Source organism: Papio anubis, chromosome 1 (assembly GCF_008728515.1).
Source record: "Papio anubis isolate 15944 chromosome 1, Panubis1.0, whole genome shotgun sequence".
Lineage (NCBI taxonomy): Eukaryota > Metazoa > Chordata > Mammalia > Primates > Cercopithecidae > Papio > Papio anubis.
Genome location: NC_044976.1, coordinates 175,076,700 through 175,097,659, shown reverse-complemented (window position 1 = coordinate 175,097,659; position 20,960 = coordinate 175,076,700). Strand labels below are relative to the sequence as shown.

The window sequence follows — 20,960 nt, the reverse complement described above, 5'->3', positions numbered from 1 at the left end:
CTTAACTACTTCTTTAAGATTTTCTTAATAACCTCAGGCTCTTAATATTCAAAAAGTCTGTGTCTGTAGGTAAATGATATTCTATTTCTGATAACTTCCTGGCAAGATTTGGATCAAGTTTCTAATTTTTAAAGGGTTGTGCCATTTGCAGTTCTAAGGCTGGACCTAATCTTCCCCAAATGGTGCTTCTTAGATTTTAATGTCCGTATGAGTCACTGGGGGTTTTTATTCAAAATGCAGATTTTGGTTTTGTAGGTTTGGGGAGTAGATTCCAAATTTCTAACATACAACTGATGTAGACATTGCTGACCCATGAACCACATTTTGAAAGGCAAGCTCTAGGCAATTTCTTCTAGTTTATGTTTGCTTACCCTGAGATCTACAGGACTTGTGAGCAGAGCAAAGACTTTAAAAATCCATGATGGAACAAAGATTCTAAGACTTTTGTTTTTCACTGATTTTACTTTTGTAAAATAAAATAATCATGAATACCTTAATGCTGTTTATTTTTGAAATTCTTATGAAAGCATGCTTAATTACATAACTCATTACATTATCAATGAGAATGATAGAAATAAACATAAATACCTTAAATCCACAGTTACATTGTTAAATTCTGAAATTATTTTATACTAAAATCACAAAAATATCAGATTACAACCCATGAGAAAGGAAGAACATATATTTTTATTGTTTCAAAAGTCACAGTGCTCACTTCATGTTAAATGACTAATACATGAAATGTACTATACATACACACACATTTACAAATATAGTCTTTCCCTCATACATATAAAGGTACCTTCCATAAATAGTTTAATATGTAATTCTCTTTCAGCTTAATTGGTGATTGTGTGATATTTGACTGTGTGATATTTGATTGTGTGATATTTGTGATCCATCTAAGAACCCAGGCAGCATCACACTAGGTACCCTGCTTTTAACCACTGCAGCATGGTAAAATATTGTTTTATTCTCTCCTGCAAAGAGCTTTGGTTCCGATGTGGCACGCCTGTGATGTAATATGTTTCCACTGTATGAAGTTTAGGTAAATCCTTGCTGCTAATGAAAATATGGCGCTTCTCCCAAAGGGAAGTTTAAACTTTCACCTTTCACACATTGTCAGAGAATTGTAAGCACAAAACCAGGGTGATTCCAAACAGAATGAAAAAGTTTTTTCAAATGTTTTAGACCACATGCTTTCTTGTGGGGACTTGTGAAAACTTGAGTTTGTTCTGCTTTATGGCCTTTAGGAAAGAAGGAACCCACTGTGCCTTCGCCTCTCCTTTAGTGGAGATGTGCTGTCTAGGATGAGTCAGCAACAGTTCTGATGTGGGCCTTGTGATGTGAGGGATGCATGTTGAACATTTATAAGATTCGTGAAATAACTATGAAAATTTTTTAACAGTTTATTTTGACAGTATGTTCATACATAAAGTAGATATTCTAAATATATGCAAATGTTCAGTTCTTTTTAAATCATGCTGTGTTGCTTTTTATGTCTTTGTAGTCCTGTGGAGAAATTTCTGAAAGTGTACACATCACCGTGTAATGGTGTGGATAGTCTCTATATTCTTGCTTAGGGCCATGAAATCTTCCCTTACATGATTTTTTCCAAATCACATTAGTTTTTATTGTGAGCCCCATTCCCTAGAGAAGGTGGGGGAACTGTCAGTGGTCTCCCTCTCTCCAAGGTCCTACAGGAATTCTAAGCATTTATACTTGCCTGTAAATTAGGAGTAGGGCTTGCATAATCTTTGCTGTTTGTCATCACTGGCATCGACCCTTCTGTTAAATGTTGTCTTCATGGATTCTGGCCATCCACTTTTTGGCAGGCACTGAAATGCCTTTCAGAGCAGTCTTCCCCAGTGATCACGCAGCACACCAGGGAGATCTTACTGCTGTTCTCCCGGTGATGGTGGTTAGAGTTCAGACTTCATGGCCATCCTGTAGCCACCATCCCGTGTACAATACACAAGACACACGGGCTTCTAAAACTTGTAGAAACGAAAGAAAACCCAAATGCATATAACATTTTCAGGAAGGGTAACCCTCTTTCCTTCAGCTTTATCTTTCCAAAGTTGCAGCCTCAACCCTCTCACCTGTAGGGCGATCTGCTTAATCCTCCTCAGAGGTCCCACTTCTCAATGCAAAGTGTTAATCATTCCCCGGGAAAAAGGAGCTTAGAACTCAGTCTTCCTATTTGTAAATGTTGGAGTGAGAGGCAGGGTATTGGATATTTAGGGAAACATTATCTATTTAATCTTTTAAGAGTCTTCTTTAGCAACAAGAGCATGTAGGAATCAGTGTGAAAATAAATGATCTGTTTGGTAGCTATTCTTGAGTTTCACGGTGATCAGAAGCTCCAGGAAAGATGGAGAGGGCAGACTGCTCACGAGCCCTGTGTCCTTGGGCAGATTACTTCTCCTGTCTCTGCCTTCCTCCATCGTGGGAGATATTGTGAGCACTGAACGAGTTGACATATGCAAAGTACTTATATGCCTAACACAGAGAAAGTGCTCAATAAATGTGACCCATTATTATCATAGTTACTTCAAACAGAAATATGAAAAAACATCTGTTTCTTCAACATCATCTTTGTATGAACCAAGAATATTATTTTGGGTAGTCTGTGCATTGGACTAATTTTCCATTTTTCACCCTAGAGACAAGAAATTTCCATTGTGAATTTCTGTGTTGAGCAAATTATCGGACCCTTCTTTCTTAGCTTGAGAGAACAAAATGGAGAATGGTATCTCCTTTGTTAAACTCTTTTCTGAAAACACTTGGGTACATTTCACTCCCTGTGCTCTCTCAGCAGCTGTCTAGACTTCTTTGTAACACTTGTCACATGGGAGTGTAATCATGCACTTTCAAGACTAAGGCTTACTCACAAAAAAAAAAAAAAAAAAAGCTTAATTCTGAGTCTGGCATAGTAGTAAGATCTCAGGGAATATTGAATGAATGAGTAAAATATATGACAGTGTGTAATTATTACTTTATTTTTTGATATTACTTCCTTTTTTGCTTCAGTAGAGACAGAATTTTAGAAAACAATTTTATACTTCACTTTTTAAAGATTATAAATGACTCTTGTTTCTAACCACCACTAACTAGAATTTTTCTGAGGTTCAATGCACAGGAAATTTTACGACACCTTTGAGTGAATTTAATTAATCTTTTTTACATTAATTATGGAGTTTCAAATCTTATTTTTTATAAATGGCATTGCTGTTGGTCTGTACTTTAGCCAAAGTATAGACCAGCAACCCTAAAATATATCTTTTCTGATATAAATATGTCCTTAACATCAGTCTTCAGGTTATGACTGAACATGAGTTTTAGTTTATTAATGGTTTTGGAATGTTTTAGAGTATCCACCCAAGATTTTAAAAATTCTAAGTATAATGAAATTATTTCCCAATGGTCTTTTCGTGGAAGATAATTTCAAGATAAGTAAAGTGTTTCATAACGCATGTCTCTCTCACATCTCTTATCTTGTCTTTTCTGTGTAGTGGAGAAATATAATGTGTTAGTAAGGCATTATTGTTCCTTCCTCATCTGCTTAGAATGTCAGGTAGTTTACAAAGTTGTTAAGTGGTTTTATGAATACAATTAATCCTTTTCATCTCTATACTTCATTAGATTTTTTTGTTTCTGTATGTGTATTCATGTGTTTTAGGCCTGATGAATACAGTGAATAATATTCTACGATATTTCAATAATATCAATTGTTCAAAAACCATATGCCACTTCTGTAGAGAAAGTATGTGATTAAAACCTAATGGAATTAAATTTAAACAGGGCTAAATGTTTCTTAAATTACCAAGGACAAGTATGTTCTTAAAGTTTTTATGTCTAAGAGAATACCTCTGCTGCTCTAAAAATTTAAACATTTAAGTGAACATGCTTACCATATGTTGTTTTAGTATATCTTAATATCATAAAATCTTTCTTAAAAATAAAAATTAGGTAATGTAGAGACTGAAGTGATGGATTAAACTTACTGAGCTGTGGTCTGAGGGTCTTTATAAATTTTACTGGCTCCTTGGATGTACTTTTTCATTCTCACTCCTTGCTTAGTATATTAATATATTTTAATGAAATAATTTGGATAAAATTCCAGACAAAACTATTTTTTAGTTGATGTATAAGAATAATTCAAATCTCCACATGCAAAACGAAATGACAACTTTGAGATTTTAACTTCAGAAATGAAACATTAAAGAAATATAACCCAGCACGTATTCCAGCAAGGTTTGACTAATGTCTCTATCAATAATTACTGAGTGTGTGCTATGAGTTAGTACTTATTTAGTACCTTGAAAATTACAAGAAAAATAATGTAATATCTACTGTGGATAACTTTATGGAGTGTGTAATTTATAACAAAGAGGAAGCGTGGTTTAGTGGTTTAAACAAGGTCTCTGGAACTGGCTTGCTTGGGTTCAAATCTCCCTTCTACTACTTATTAACCATGTGAACTTGGACAAGTTACTTAGCTATTTTATGTCTCAGTATCTTCAGCTATTAAATGGGAGTAATAATCCTACTATTATTTATGAAGCTTAAATGAAATTATGGCATAGTATGCACAATGCAAGTGTTGGTTAAATAAACAAAAATTTAACAAAATTCTTAGGACTTTACATTAGATATACTTTATGTGTTCATTTCAGTGATACTATGAGATATGTACTGTCTTTATTTTAATTTTACAGGTGAAGAAGTTTGGTTAAATTTAGTTAAGTATGTAGTCCAGAATCACAGAGCTGTTATGTTTTGGGGATGGAACTCAAACTTACCTCACTTCGATGTTTACTTGTGCAGCAGCTTTGCCTGTGAGCAGTGTGTGGGGTAGGTGGGAAGATGAAATGGGCTTAAATAACCCTATGGAAAAGTGTTGCCAATAAGAGAAGACTTTACAACTTGAGTGTAGATTGAGATGGGCTTTATAACGTAGGTAGCCTTTTAATATATGGAATGAGTAGGGGGTGCATTTCAGTTTGGGAAAAGAAAATCATAAGAAGAATATTTAAAGTGAGATTGACATAATCTGTCCAATATATATTATTTAGGGAACTTAGCTATTTTTATTATTTATGCTAGTGAATAAATATCAAGAATATGTCTTGCTTTAGTGCAGTGGTTCTAAATTGGGAAACAATTTTGTCTCCTGGTACACATTGGGCAATATTCTAGAGACATTTTTGTCAACATTGGGTATTTCTATTGGCAACTAGCATCTAGAAGGCAGAGTCAGCACCATAGAGCAAAGAGTTACCTGGCCCAAAATGTCAATAGCGTTAAGGTTAAGAATCTCTTTTTAATGAAAAAGAATAATTTTTCTTATCTACAGTAAGTGGAATTCATATATAGTTAAATCCATATAGCTAAAATGAATAATATGAATAAATTAATGTATTTTATCATGGTATATAAGAATTTCTGGAGAATTACTCTTTCTGTCCAGTCTATAAAGATTCCAAGAAATATCCGTACTTTTTAAGCATTTAAAACATTCCAAGCGTAGATACGGATTACAAAGGTATTTTTATTTCTCTCCAAGAAGGTATCATAGAAGTTTAAGTAAAATGACAATGCAGGCAACAACAACACTTTCAGTTCTGTTTTAGATCTACATTTAGTCTTCTTCGTGTTGTTTTGGCATATATTTCTCCCCATTTTCCCATGAATATCAACATCTTTGCAATAAATCATTTTTATTATATGCCAACTCTCAGTTAGCTAGTCATTAATGTACTAAATCAATTGCTAGTACAAAATGTACCAAGTTGATCATGAGTGGATGCTATTGTGCTATCTTCCTGACATCCATTTGGCCGATGGCACTTTCTGATAGTGTCATGCTCCCTTACGCTCCCTTAAAAAGGAAATGTGATTTTAGAAAGCACTATTATACATTTTCAGCCTATGAGAAAAAAGGAAATGAAATGTACAACTTAAATTGGAGACTGCCTAATAAAGGAATTTCAACATAGTGTTAATAAAACTGCATTGTAATTTCAAATGAGGGGAAAGGCGTTCCGTATCTGAGTTCCTAGACAATGCTCAGGTTGTTGTAAAAGCTTTACTCCTTTCTCCCCACAGAATTACTGCCCAAGTTCTGTTTACTAAACCACACTGGATTCTTCACTAACTTTTTCAGCTTCTGCACTCCCAGCAATTCCCAGGACTTGTCTTTCAGCATCTGTAGACATAACGATTCTAATTTTGAGCTCTTTCTGGAGGGAGCAGGGGCTGCTACATGTAAGAAGTCCTGTGGTACTCTGCCTATTCCTTGGAGTTATTATGAAGGGAGGTAAGCTGAGGTTCAGGTTTTTTTAAATATAAAATTAATACTTAGAAATAAAAGTTAATTACACATACACTTGGAAGAAATGACTGACATTGATTTATATTACAATCCAAATAAACCGGTTGGGGACAAACACCAGGAAGGTTGAGACCTATTACCAAAGAGTAAAATGAAATTTGAGTGGAGACTGTTGTGCCTATGATAAAGGTCTATAACCTATATGCCTATGACCTCTTCCACAGTATTGGTCAGGGTCAGTCCATCATCCTTTCTTTCAGTAATGTTTGTCAAGTTCCTATGTCTCAGACTTTATGTGAGACTCTTGGACACGGGAGTGAATAGGAAGGTTGTGCTCACTGCTATCATGGAGTTTACAGTTTCATAGAGACAAAAAGAGGTAGAAATTATTAGTATTGGAATATCTGACTGAGGAAGAAATCTGGCCTCAGAAAGACTAGGTTAAAACCCTGTCTCTGAATGAACTTGCTCAAGTCACTAAATGCCTTTGAGTCTCAATTTCTTCACCTCTGATGGAAATAATACTTGACCAGCAGGTTGAAGCTTTATGTGGAATTATTTTTATTTTATGCAGATGTATATAGATAAAGCCTCTGGGGAACTTGATTTAAAGTTGCCAGTTTCACCCAAGAGGAAAACAAAACAACTAGTTGACTAGGGAAGTGGGTACTAGATAAGGAAAGAATGGAGAGAACATCTCATTCTCCATATTTCTTAACTGTACCGTGTTTGGACCCTTATCTTGGATATTCTTAGGACAAGAACAACAACTTAAATAAACTTTAGCTATCAGCTAAAACGTCAAAAGAAAACATAACAACATGTACAACTAAAAGTACAGCAATATTCTGTTAGAACGAATATTTCTGCCATCAATATGCCTGTGTGGAATGTTTGAAATGTGTAGATTCCAAAGATACCTCTTTGCCATAGAGTGATGTTCCAGTGAATGGCTGAGAAGGGTCACTGACTAGAAGGAGAACCTTGGGTTTGATGCGGGGTGGGGAGGGAGCCTTTAAGTCTTTCTCACCATATTTAGCCTGACTTGGTAGGCAGCGAAGGTCAAAAGTGTGTTTCAGAAGGATAGTTGTGGTTGCATTATAGAAGGTTCCTTGAAAATAAGCAACTAAGAGATTATGGTAGCAGTCTATGTGAGAGGTGGTGCTTAGTTGAATTGGGGCAATTATTTTGAATGAAATGAAGGAGTCAGATGTTAACATCATTTTAGAAGTGAAAAGCTAAAACTTAGAGACAGAGTGGAAATGTGAATTATGAAGAAAAGACAATAACTCTCATGTTTCTAGCCCAGACAGGTAGAAAAGATGACGACATTAAATAAAATAGGAAAGAAAGGGAGGAAAAATCACAAGTTTTTATTTTAGGTTTTTTTTTTTTTGGTATTAATTTTTATCTTGCATTTAGGAAAAGAATGATGAAAATAAATTTGCTTTGTAAATATTGAGTTTGAAGTATCTTCAAGGTATTTAAGGTATTTTTGAGGCATTTAAGAGTAGATTTAAGATCTCAGAATGGAGGTTGGGCTCACAGATGTAGATCAGGGAGACACTGACATTTATGTGCAAGGCAAAACTATAGGAGGGTTAAAGAAAATCCAGAATTGATTCAGAGTAACTAAACAGGATTGAACTATTTCAAAATATATTGCTTAAGAATAGATTATATGTTAACATATAATCAAGAACCTCATATTTTTCATGTTTATACTACTTTCCCCTTGTAGCCTTGAGGAAATGAAGGAATGCATTATAGCTGCCATTTAAACCTTGAAGATAATTGTGTGCCATGTGATATGATGGGTGCATATTGAGTGTTTTCAAGACTATATAAATAACTGATAATTCCTTTGCAACTTGGTTTTGACTACATGAGCAATACAGTGGTTAAAGGCCTCACTTCCTTTTGAAGAATTCTAATAAGGGATTTGTAAGGGACACAAGAAGAAAGTCCATAGTGTAGTGATGAGTTGAGGTGGAGAAAGCTAGTGAAAGATACAGAGGAACTGTTTAGAGAGGTGGGTAGGAAATCACAAAAGAATGATGTATTAGACACAAAGAAAGATAATTGCACCGAGGATGTTGCATATGTGTCAAGTAAAGTGAGAAAAAGCTCACTGAATTTGGCATTGAAGTTATGTTCGAGAGAATTACCTGTTTAGGGTAACAGAAGAAGGCAGAGGACAGTAGGTTGGAAACTTATGGAATAATGAGATTTAGAAGCAATAAGGGTAGACTATATTTATTTTTCCAAAATCTTTGATGTAGGAGAGAAAAGATCTGGAAATATTGTCAGAATTGATGAAGTTTTGTTCATTTTTCTTAGGATGCCCAATATTTGTTTATATTTATAAGTTGAGAAAAAACAGCTAAGGCCAAACTAATATTTACAGGTTAAATTTGAGTCTGGGGATTAAAAAATAAGAAATATCTGAGAGCAGTGGGATTGTGAGAAGAGTGTAAGGATCCTTTTCCTTCTAAGATAATAGAGGAAGGACTTAAGTATGAATGCATTATTAAATTATAAACATATTTTTTGAATTGTGAGATATAGGGAAGGAAAATGGAAAGACTACATCAAGTCCTCCCCTTTTGTTTTTTTCAGTGACGTGTGAGTCTGAATTGTGTCCTCAAAAGAGAAGTAGTAAGTGGGGTAGGTGACTTGAAAAAAACAGTAAATGTTTGAGCAACCATGTGGAGAATGGTGGGTGGAGGGGAAGAATAGGGATTATTATAGTTTGGCCAAGTTAGGAATTAAATGGTCACTGAAGCATGCTAAAGTGACTAATAGCAGAGTATTTACTTTTCCTAATAATAACTTAGGAAACACATTTTCAATTAATTTTTTAAAATGTCTAAAGGAATGAAAAGCTGATGAGTAAACTGGGACTTGAGGGACTAAGATCTCAGAAGAGAAATAAGCCAGGCCGGGCGTGGTGGCTCATGCCTATATTCCCAGAACTTTGGCAAGCCAAGGCAGATGGATTGTTTGAGCCCAGGGGTTCGAGACCAGGCCTGGACAACACGGTAAAACCCCGTCTCTACTAAAAATCCAAAAAGTTAGCTGAGCATGATGGCGTGAACTTGTAGTCCCATCTACTTGGGGAAGGGGGCTAAGGCGTGAGGATCACCTGAAACCAGGAGGTTGAGGCTACAGTGAGATGAGATGGCACCATGGTGCCACTGTACTTCAGCCTGGGTGACAGTAAGACCCTGTCTCCAAAAAAAACAAAAAAAAAATAAAAAGATAGAAAGAAATAAGCTAATATTCTGCAAGCCACATTTTCCCTCAATTCGTTAGCTGCATCTAGAGAGGTTGGAGGGGAGGGATAGGGATAAGAAGTAGCCAAGCAGTGAAGATGTCAAGAATTCAGCAGAGCTTTGCCAATCTCAAAGGACTTGGAGTATAAAGACTGGATTTTAGGACAAAATAAGTTGAATTTGAGAAGCTAAGTTCCTTGAGAGAAAGCATAGAGAAGTATGCCTGACAGCCAGCACCTTCAACGTGAGGCACTAGCCAAATTCTTGATTCATGCAGGGCAACAGCCTGAGAAGCAAACATAAAACACCTGAAAAACAGAAGAGAGTTATTGGCAGTCTCATAAGAGGAAACAAACAAACAAACAAACAAATAAGGAGATCAAAAAGACCAAATTAAAAGGGGCCGAATAAATACCCTTGACTCTAAGTTGGGAGCCTTAGAGTGGGAGTGACCAAGAGGTAGACTAACCTTATAAAGAATGAAGTCAATTTATTTTTAAAAATTTAATAGAGGATATCTGTCCTACTCTCTCTGCCTGCCAGAGAATAAAGTGGGTCATCTGTGAAGGTAGATCTGGCTCTTCCATAATTTGTCATAAAAAGGTCTGGCATTCAGTCAAAGATTGACTGAATCTTAAATATTCAGTGGCTTGCAGAATATGAGCATAACAAAAATAAGATCAAGAAAAAATAGATCCACAGTATGGGATATGGATCTGAAAATAACTAAGAGTAATATGTTCAAGAAAATAGATGCTAAGATGGAGGATTTTACTGGGAAACCAAATATATAGAAAATAATCAAATGGAAAATTTTAAACTGAAAAACACGATAAATTAAGAACTCAGTAGCTGATTTTATTGTAGTTTGAAAACAGTTAAAGAGGGAATTACTGAACTGAAAAATTGGTCAATAGAAAATATCGAGACTGAAACACAAAAGATAAATAAGGAAATAAAATATAGAATAAAAAGATAAGGAATATCTGGGGTATGATAAAAAGCACTGGGAAGAGAGCGGGAATAGGGCAAAAGTAATATTTGAAAATATAATGGCCGAGTATTTTCTGTAGCCAATAATATATATTGAAAAGCAAAAGAACAAGAGTGGATTTCTTAACAAAACAGACAAGAACCATAAGATATTAGTTGATATCCTTGAGGTATGGAAATGAAGTAACTGCCAGTATAATCCTGAAGATGTTGAGCAAAGTTCCAGGACTTAGACTACCTGATATTACAATTTGTCTTAAAAATATTATAATTAAGACAGTTTGGTATTGGCACGGTACAGATGCAAGCTTAAATGATAGATTAATAGACTAATAGACGAACGGATGTCAGAAACAGACTCACACTTATGTGACCACTTGATTAATGCAAAGTTTATACTGCAGTGCAAGAGTTAAAGACAGTATTACCAGTAAATAATGCTGGGTCTATCGGTTACATGGGGAAAAATACTGAATCTTAACTCCTACCTCATACCTCAACCAATTTAGTACCTGGGAAGTGAAAAGGCTGATAATCATAAAAGCTGCTCTAAGATCTCTGTGTGTAATTAGCAGTATTATTACGTCATAAATGTATCAAAGGAATGACTACATCTGAGAATAGTATTCAGAGGCATTTCTTTCAGCAAATTTTCCTTTAATTTTTGGTCTTACTGCTTCTAGTTAGGTCGTTTCTACTTTGTTGATGATTGAAGCATAACATCTGAACATCAGTCCATCACCTTAAACAGATTGCCAACTAACACACCCACACTTAATTTATTCTTGGATTTATTTTCTCGTGGCCATTTGAAAATGTATTTTATGTCTGGAGATAAATAGAAGTGAATGACTGGACTGGGCTTAATCTAGTCTATGGGCAGAGTAACTCCTTGACAGAAGACCAGTAACTTTGTTTCCTTCTCAATGTCAAAATGTTTGTAATTTTTCTGTGGGTGTTGTTACACTACTGTTCTTTAGTTCCTTGTAATATTATACATTAAGCCTCTATTGTTCAAATGTATGCATAATAATCACCTGTTCAAGTTGTCAAAATGCAGATTTCCAAGCCCATGCTGGAGAATCTGAGTGAAGGTGCTAAGGTTCTGTGTTTTTAACAGGCACTGCAGATGAGTCCGTGAAGGTCATGGTATTTCAAGGGACTATATTTGGGGAAACGCTGTTTTAAGCTCACTGTCATAATATGCTATTATGATAGATTAATGGACTAATAATATATATATAATGGACATATATAATGTATAAATGGACATATTTTATATATATATATAAAAAATAGCTATGTCACCATTGCTATTCAGAATGGAAATATTTTGACTACACATTTGGGAGGACTTTCCCCTTTGGGCTTTTTTTTTTTTTCCATTTATCACCTAAATTGTAACAAATTACTTGTAATCTTTATTTCAAACAAGAGGTTTAAGTTGCTACTGATGAAGGGAAAATAGGCAAATGGAGAATATTTAAAATAGAACTAGGAGTTTAGAAGCTGCCATGAGTTCATGAATCACATGATATATTACTTGGACAAAGCTGAAATGACAGATGGACCTGTTATGACTTCAGGCAGGCGCTCTTTAACTTCTGAGGTTCAGTAGTAAGTTTTACAACCCTGGAATTCTGAAGCTATTTCTGGTGCATGTAGTTTCATGTCAACTTTATGGGGAGAAAAAAGAACTGTATCCCACACCCCCGATATTTTTTGTTTGTCAAGATTTAGATAAAAGGATGAGATGTAAAAGGGGTTTTTGCCCACATATTACATCTTTGCTTCACCACCTGTTTGGCTGAAAATAATCAAGATTAGGCTGAGTTAGTGACTCAACACTCAATTGCCCTATAGGCGTTAATTCACAAAGCCATGAAATAAGTATAGTGTACAGGAAAAAACAAATTCTACATTTAACTTTTTCTTTAATTCATTTCTTGAAACTTCTCTAAAGTATTGGGCTGTGTTTACTGTCAAAGTGGGCTACCTTCCTTTTCAAATCTTCTAATTCTGTTTGCTACCATGCCAGTGATGGTTATAGATTACACAAAGAAACTGAGCTATGTTATTATTGTAATCCAACTTTAAACCAGCCTTAAACTTCTTTTTATCTTATCTACCACTGTTATAGATGTTTCTTAGCTTACAGTGATTAGAGCTGTTGCAGATTGCAAAATCAAAGTCTGCAGTTTTGGTGGTTTTCCACTGTCTAGCATCCTTTGACATCTTGTCTCTTGCTAAAGAAGCAAGAGGAGAAATTAGAAACATTGCCACTCCTGACATATATTTTAGAAAGCTGACTTACTTTAAAAGTAAAATTAAATAATGCAAATCCAATGTGACTGCTATTAAACTGGATTCTGACTTTTTAAACAAAGTCTGTGGATGTTTTAACATATAAACATGGTGTAGGCATATTGTTTTTATGGTATTTATCATTTTGTCAGAGTTAGAATTTGTTAAACATAAGACCCATTGAGAGTCTAAAATGGCGAGAAGATGGATAGATAATGGTTTGACTCATGCTGCTTCAATTTGTCCCTTCCTTTTCCTGTCTGGTGCCTGTCAAGGAACCTCAATTGTAGCCTGCTTCATCTTGTTTGGGCCAAGAAGACCTCACCCTCCTCTTTCCCAAAGATTCAAGTAAAGATCAAGTCTGAAAAGGCAATTTCCCCACCTACAATTTGACCTTATTTGTGTGTAGTAATCTGGGTGACTGAGTTACTAGTCACTGGGGTAGTGTAACTGCTTATCTTTGATTTACCTTGCCTCTAAAATTAGGCTATTAACATTTGACTCACTTCCATAATCCGATTTTTCAGTTTAGTGTTTGGCTCCCTATCAAGGCTAAACTGCTTGTGAATGAGAAGTTCCTGGCATATAGCAGGCACTCACGTATTTGTTGAATGAATGAATGATGTTTGCCATCTGCATGCTTCCGGTTCCCACGCACTCCTTGTATTCCATGTTGGTTCTCGCTTGGCTTGGTGTTTTTTTTTTTTTTTTTTTCTATTACTTCTTGGAAAATGATTTAAAAAAAAAGAGCATTGGCCTTATGAGAAAAATCTGGCCCTATGAGATGATGTAGGGCTATGTTTCGTAACACATAATTTGAAGCATTAATTGAATACTTTCCTTCAAATTACATATTTTTCTTGATAATTTTCTACCAACTGCTATTCTAAATATGGAGTTTTACTTCTGATTTGTAATCCTGAGCACTGGTGATACGGTAGAAACATGGTTAAGGAAAAGAAGCAGTCACCTCCTGGTTGAAAATGTGATCATGTTACCCTATGACATGTTCTCTTCTTCTTTGGCCCGTTTCGTATTATCATCCTTCCCAGTCAATCTTTTTGTTTTCTGATTTGTATTCCCTGGTCCTGTTGAGAGGTAAAGCACTGAGTTAGAAATGACAATGAATGGCTATTCCCTTTTCTCTAAAATAGGATATCAAAAGTGTGATCAGAAGATGACCTACATCAGTGTCAGCTAGACTATTTTGTTAAAAATTGCAAGCCCTTAGTTCCACTACAGATATGCAGATAATGGGTCTTCAGGGATGAAGGTCGGGGTCTGTGTTTTTACAAGAACCCTGCACATTCATGTCACACTCTCACTTTTGCCCCACAACTCTTTACCAATGATGTGTAAGGTCTAAGCCAGAAAATTAAAGGCAGTCTCAAAGGCTGATACCTCCTTTGTAGATGCTTCCATTTTATAATAACAGCCAGCAAACATACACATGCATCTAAAGAAACTGATGGCTACATAAAGAACCAGGAGCAATACTGAACAATTAAGTGAAAGGCATTGATTATGTTTTTTGATGACCATAGTTGTTGTTGACAGAAAACATCTATTTAAAAATTTTTTTGGGGGGAAACCCAATCAATAGGTCAGAAACTATTATTTTTGCTTTTCCTTTATTTTCAATTGTTGGATCTTTTTATTTGGACCTCTGTACTTCTTCTCTCCCTGCTCCCTCCCTCACTCTTGCTCTCACCCTCTCTTTCTCTCCCTCTAATTCCAACTCCTCTTTCTATAGAATCCATACCGTACCTTATGATCTAATTTTTGTTACTGAGGAACATGATGTAATAAGAGAAATGATTGTTGTAGTCAAATGACCCAGGTTCAAGATCTTGACCTGATACTTATTAGCTATGTGGTATTCAACAGACTGCTTAACATCTCTCTGTTCCTGTTGCCTTGACACTAAAGTAAGTACTTACGTTATAGCGCTATTGTGAGGTTTAAATGAGACTAATGTGTGTAAAGTACTTCGCACAGATCCCTGTAGTCATTACTTAGTTATTTGTTGTTTTTGTTATTAATTATAATGTCCACATGGAAAAGCACCTGTTAAATGGAAAAGTCAAGTCCTTAGGTTAGGAAACCTTAAATACTGTAATTGTTGCTTTCTGTTGTTAGCTTCTCAAGATGTACAGCTGAGGAATACAAGATATTTGCCCTCAAGTTGTTTATAGTGTTGTAGGAAAAGACAAGTCTTGTAGGAAAAGACAGATAGATATATAATTTCATCCATAAAATATAGTGTGTCCAGTGCTATAAGACGTTAAAGGATTCGGTGGTATCCTGAAAAAGGAGTGACCAATATTTGCACGGTTTGGGTCACTCACTTTGTTGCTAAGTATATATGTAATGGGAGAAAATTAAAATATTTTCTTTATTTGCAATTGTTTTGTTCTATTTCAGTGGGCACACATATCATACCCTGATTCAAGTGGGTATTTATGTGAAACAGACAAAACTGTTACTGGCCGGGCATGGTGGCTCATGCCTATAATCCCAGCACTTTGGGAGTCCGAGGCGGGTGGATCACAAGGTCAGGAGATCAAGACCATCCTGGCCAACATGGTGAAACCCTGTCTCTACTGAATATACAAAAATTAGCCAGGCATAGTGGCATGTGCCTGTAACCCCAGTTACTTGGGAGGCTGAGGTACGAAAATTGCTTGAACCAGGAGGTGGAGGTTGCAGTGAGCTGAAATCGTGCCACTGCACTCCAGCCTGGCAACAGAGCGAATCTCAAAAAAGAAAAAATAAAAAAATTGTTACTTCCTAGAGACACCTCATTTCCATCTGAATATTGCCATAATAAATACATGTTGATTTTTAATATGAGTGCCACCCCTTAAAGTTGTTCGGTGCACAATCTGTATAATCATACAAGGCAACTCTATAACAATAAGTGATATTCTTCTCACAATGAGTTCCATTATTTTATCTGATAAAGTAACCAGGATGATTTTTCTGACATTGACAAATATAATCTTTTTTTTTAAAAAAAATATTTTTCAATTTGTTTTCCTTTTTCCTTTTTCCTTTTTAATTTTTATGAGTACATAGTAGGTGTATATATTTATGGGGTATGTGAAATGCTTTGATATAGGTATGCAGTGTAAAATAATCACATCATTGAGAATAGGGTGTCCATCCTCTGAAGCATTTTTGATTTGTTACAAATAATCCAATTACACTCTTTCGGTTATTTTTAAATGAACAATTACATTATTATTGATTATATTCACCCTGTTGTGCTATCAAATAGCAAGTCTTATTCATTTTTCTGTTGTGTGTGTGTGTGGTTTTTTTTTGTATCCATTAACCATCCCCACCTCCCCTCTAGCCCCCTACTACTCCTCCCAGCCTCTGGTAATCATCTTTCTGCCCCGTCCATGGGTTCAATTGTTTTGATTCTTAGATCCCACAAATAAGTGAGAATATGTGATGTTTGTCTTTCTGTGCCTGGCTTACTTCACTTAAGATAATGACTTCCAGTTCCATCCATGCAAATGACAAGATCTCATTCTTCTTTATAGCTGAGTAACACTCCATTGTGTATCTGTAACACATTTTCTTTATCCATTCATCTGTTGATGGACACTTACGGTGCTTCTAAATCTTAGCTATTGTATATAGTGCTGCAATAAACACAGGAGTACAGATATTTCTCCAATAAACTGATTCCTTGCTCTTGAGAATATACTCAGCAGTGGGATTGCTTGATCATGTGGTAGTTCTATTTTTAGGTTTTTGAGGAACCTCCAAATTATTCTACATAGTGGTTGTACTAATTTACATTCCCACCAACATTGTACAAAAGATCCCTTTCCTCCACATCCTTGCTAGCATTTGTTATTGCCTGAATATAAGCCATTTTAACTGGGTGAGATGAGATCTCATCATAATTTTGATTTGCATTTCTCTGATGATCAATGATGTTGAGCACTTTTCATATGCCTGTTTCCCATTTGTATGTCTTCTTTGGAGAACTGCCTATTCAAATCATTTGCTCATTTTGTTGGATAGGTTATTAGATGTTTTTCTACAGAGTTTTTGAGCTCCTTATATATTCTGGTTATTAATTCCCTGTCAGATGGGTAGTTTGCAAATATTTTCTCCCATTCTGTGGGTTGTCTCTTCATTTTGTTGATACTTTTTTCCTTTGGTCTGCAAAAAAGCTTTTTAATTTGATGTGATCCCATTTGCCCATTTTTGCTTTGATTGTCTGTACCTATGTGGTATTGCTCAATAAATTTTTGCCCAGACTGTTGTCCTGGAGATTTTCCCCCATGTTTTCTTGTTGTAGTTTTATAGTTTGAGGTCTTACATTTAAATTTTTAATCCATTTTTATTTGATTATTGTATATGGCAAGAGATAGGAGTGTAGCTTCATTCTCCTGCATATGGAGATCCAGTTTTCCCAGAATCATTTATTGAAGAGACTGTTTTCCCCCAATGTATGTTCTTGGCACCTTTGTCAAAAATGAGTTCACAGTAGGTCTGTGAATTTGTCTCTGCTTTTAAACCCATGATCTTGTCACTGTCACAGTCCTGGGTGAAGGTCATGCTGGCATTAGCTGGGTGACATTGTTATCATCCTGTAGTAGCTTGACTGAGATGTTGACTGCTGTGAACCTGTCCTCTCTAGATGGATGGAGGAATTCTGAATAAATCACTTAATAAACAATTCTCTCTCATAAGACTATTATGAAGGACAGCGACATATGTAAAAATATCACCCTATGATGTTTTTCTATTATGTGTATATTATCTTGTCTCAGACATTTAAATACATCACTACAGATTCATTGAAAATAAACTGACAGCATATATTAATAAAAACATTAGGAACTATGAATCACTTTTCTATCTTCTTCTTGTTTGTGTTTACTATCTGTAGTTGATACTCCAGATCCCTATGTGGAACTTTTTATCTCTACAACCCCTGACAGCAGGAAGAGAACAAGACACTTCAATAATGATATAAACCCTGTGTGGAATGAGACCTTTGAATTTATTCTGGATCCTAATCAGGAAAATGTTTTGGAGGTAAGTGAACCATTTGGATGCTGTTAGATGGTTGTGATTCATGTTGAGAGACATGCTTAAGTTTGTTCTTTTACTGCCTTCTTGTTCCTATTAGCTATAGCTGGAGTTAGCCTGGGCAGCTTGGTAGATTAGAATCTAAATGGTGTCTGTCAAATAATATGAGTGTCTATCAGGACATACAGGAGTTAGGTAGGGTTGGGAAAACTGCCCTCCTCCCCACGTGCTTTGGAGAAAACATATTTTCTGCTGTAAAGGGGAGAATCCCAGTATAACAGAATAAAAATTTTTTAAATTACCTTTTTGAAAAGTGAAAATTAATTTTTCCCAAAATATTTGTATTGACTTTCTACATTAGTATCTTACTCATATTCCAAAGTAGAGAAGAGATAAAGTTTAATTTTTGAAAACATGATAACTGAATAAATCAATCAGGAAAATGTGAAAATTATTATCTTATAGCAAACACAGTACTCAGAAGGAAAAGATTGGCTGGGTACTGTGGCTCATGCCACAGCATTTTCAGAGCACCGAGGCAGGCAGATCATTTTAAGTCAGGAGCTCGAGACCAGCCTGGCCAACATGGCAAGACCCTGTCTCTATTAAAAGTACAAAAAATTGCTGGATGTGGTGGCACTTGCCTGTAATCCGAGCTACTCAGGAGGCTGAGGCAGGAGATTTTCTTGAATTTGGGAGGTGGAAGTTGCAGTGAGCCGAGATCCCGCCACTACACTCCAGCCTGGTGAATGAGACCCTGTCTCAAAAAGAAAAAAAAAAGAAAAAGATAAAAGTATTGTTACCAATTAAATATTGAGATCTTCAAATGACTGTTAAATGTCATTGGAGAGCTTCATTTTTTAAATTGTGGTGGAAATTATAGATGTTATTTCCAAAGATCCATGGGAAATTTTATTTTTGTGCTCTACATTTTACTCTATAGATTACGTTAATGGATGCCAATTATGTCATGGATGAAACTCTAGGGACCGCAACATTTCCTGTATCTTCAATGAAGGTGGGAGAGAAGAAAGAAGTTCCTTTTATTTTCAACCAAGTAAGTAACACTGCAGAATTATATTCCAACCTTAGGTTAGATAAAGTCTATTGATTCTGGGAAGTTGGGTTTAACACTTGGAAAATTGTATTTATTTGTTTTTAGAATGTTTGCTTTTTAAAGAGAAAATTTTGTTTTTCTTTTTACTTTTTGTCCTAATTTTAAAAATTATTCTGACATCTATAAACTTTGGTTGAGGTATTATATCAAACACTACTGAGGCTTTAATCTCCTTTGTGGCTCCAAATGATGACTTTGGGATTCAGCAATGCCTTTGGACTCCATTGGCAGATTTAATACAAAAAATTGGGGAGAATAAAAAAAGATGCAAAATCTGAGAGGAATGGTGGGGTGTGGAGAGAAAGAGAGACAGAGAGAGAGAGAGAGAGACAGAGAGAGAGAGATAACAAGTAAACTCAATGAAAAATGTTAGAAAATTCAAACTATTCCAAAACCACGTTTAGCAATAAATCTCTCTGGGGGAATAATTTCCGTCTCAGAGAATCCTCAAGTAAGTAGGGACAAAGCAGCGAAAGGCCAGAAGGAATGATGGGAGGTTATTGTTATTTTTGACTTTCTGGGTTTGCTGCATTTCTGAAATTTTGATAGTTTATTTTGGAATAATGAAACCTTAGGGAAATTATTTCGTACAGAATAAACTCATTGGATTTTGAATTCTATATGAAACTAATTTAGTAGTTTATAGTAAGAAATGTAAACAACTGGTGGGCCTGTATGTGTAAGGCTGGTTAACATACTAATTTCTTGTTGTTGGGAGAGACAATGTGTTTCTGCACATCTTTAGAATGAGTTTCCAAGTACCTCCACTCACCTCAACCTACCTCTCCCTTAACTCTCAGCTACTCCATGTTGCCTTTCCTGTTACTATCCCTAATGAATCTTCCTCCTTTGAGTCTCCGTGATAATTATCTATGGTATTCATTGGGACTAAATTATTTATACTGTTCAATTTTTCATTTTCCTCTTGTAAACTAAAATCCTCTAGGTCAGAAAACTTGAAATACTGATTAAATGTGCCTACAGAATTAATTACATAGATGACATTTATGGAATGAATGTGTACCTATTTAGAAACCAGCTTAGCCCAAATGAGCTTCTTGACTAGTCCATACAATCCTAGGTACCTTGAGGATGCTCTGGTCCGTGCACTCCTTGGTGCTTCCACCTGCTGCAGAAAGCATTTCTTCTGTCTCATGCCAAGAGATGCACTCCCCACAATTCTGTCGACCCCTTTTAATGCTATTTCATTCATTCCTTTTACAAACATTTATTGAAGATCTGCTGTGCGCCAGCCATTATGTTTTGTTCAAGGAATATAGAGAATAAAGCACAGGAAGTTCTTCCGTCAGTTATCTCCCTCTGGGAAGGAGGTGAGTAAGGGTTGAAATGAGAAGTGGAAGTAGGGAGATACATACATGTGATAAAAAGAAATCCCCAGACGATGAGATAAGTACCAATGAGATATGTATAGAGTGCTGTGGGAAGGCAGAATAAAGAACGATCATTTTGTGAGAGGAGGCCAGGGATGTCTCCATAGCAGTAGCTGATTTTGAACAAGTTGAACGGTGAACTGTGGTTAACACGTTGGCATTGAAAGACAGGCTGTTTGGTGTTTAAATTCCAGTTCTGTTCCTTGCCATCTGTTTTATTCTGGGAAAATAACACGTAACTCTTCTGTTCCTCAGTTTACTCACCTATAAAATAGAAATAATATCTTCTAAGGGAATCATTATGTTTAAACAAGTTAATTTTATTTATGTATATATAATATATGCATATGATAATATATAGTATAATGTATATTACATATAAACATATTTAATTATAATTTGATATATTTTATGGTTCAATATATGCTTACATATTATTTAGTTTATATATTAAGCATATAATTCAATACGTGATTGAAAGTGAT

The 20,960-nt window shown here is 35.5% G+C and overlaps 1 protein-coding gene across 1 annotated transcript in view; it reads left to right on the top strand.

The window, feature by feature from the left end:
• The window catches only part of PLA2G4A (phospholipase A2 group IVA), a 148,768-nt gene that overhangs the window by 44,792 nt on the left and 83,016 nt on the right, over positions 1-20,960 (top strand). Inside the window, exons 4-5 of the mRNA XM_009191475.4 lie at positions 17,825-17,973; positions 18,911-19,024. Of these exons, the coding sequence (XP_009189739.3) occupies positions 17,825-17,973; positions 18,911-19,024 (263 nt within the window). The remainder of the gene's footprint in view (positions 1-17,824; positions 17,974-18,910; positions 19,025-20,960) is intronic.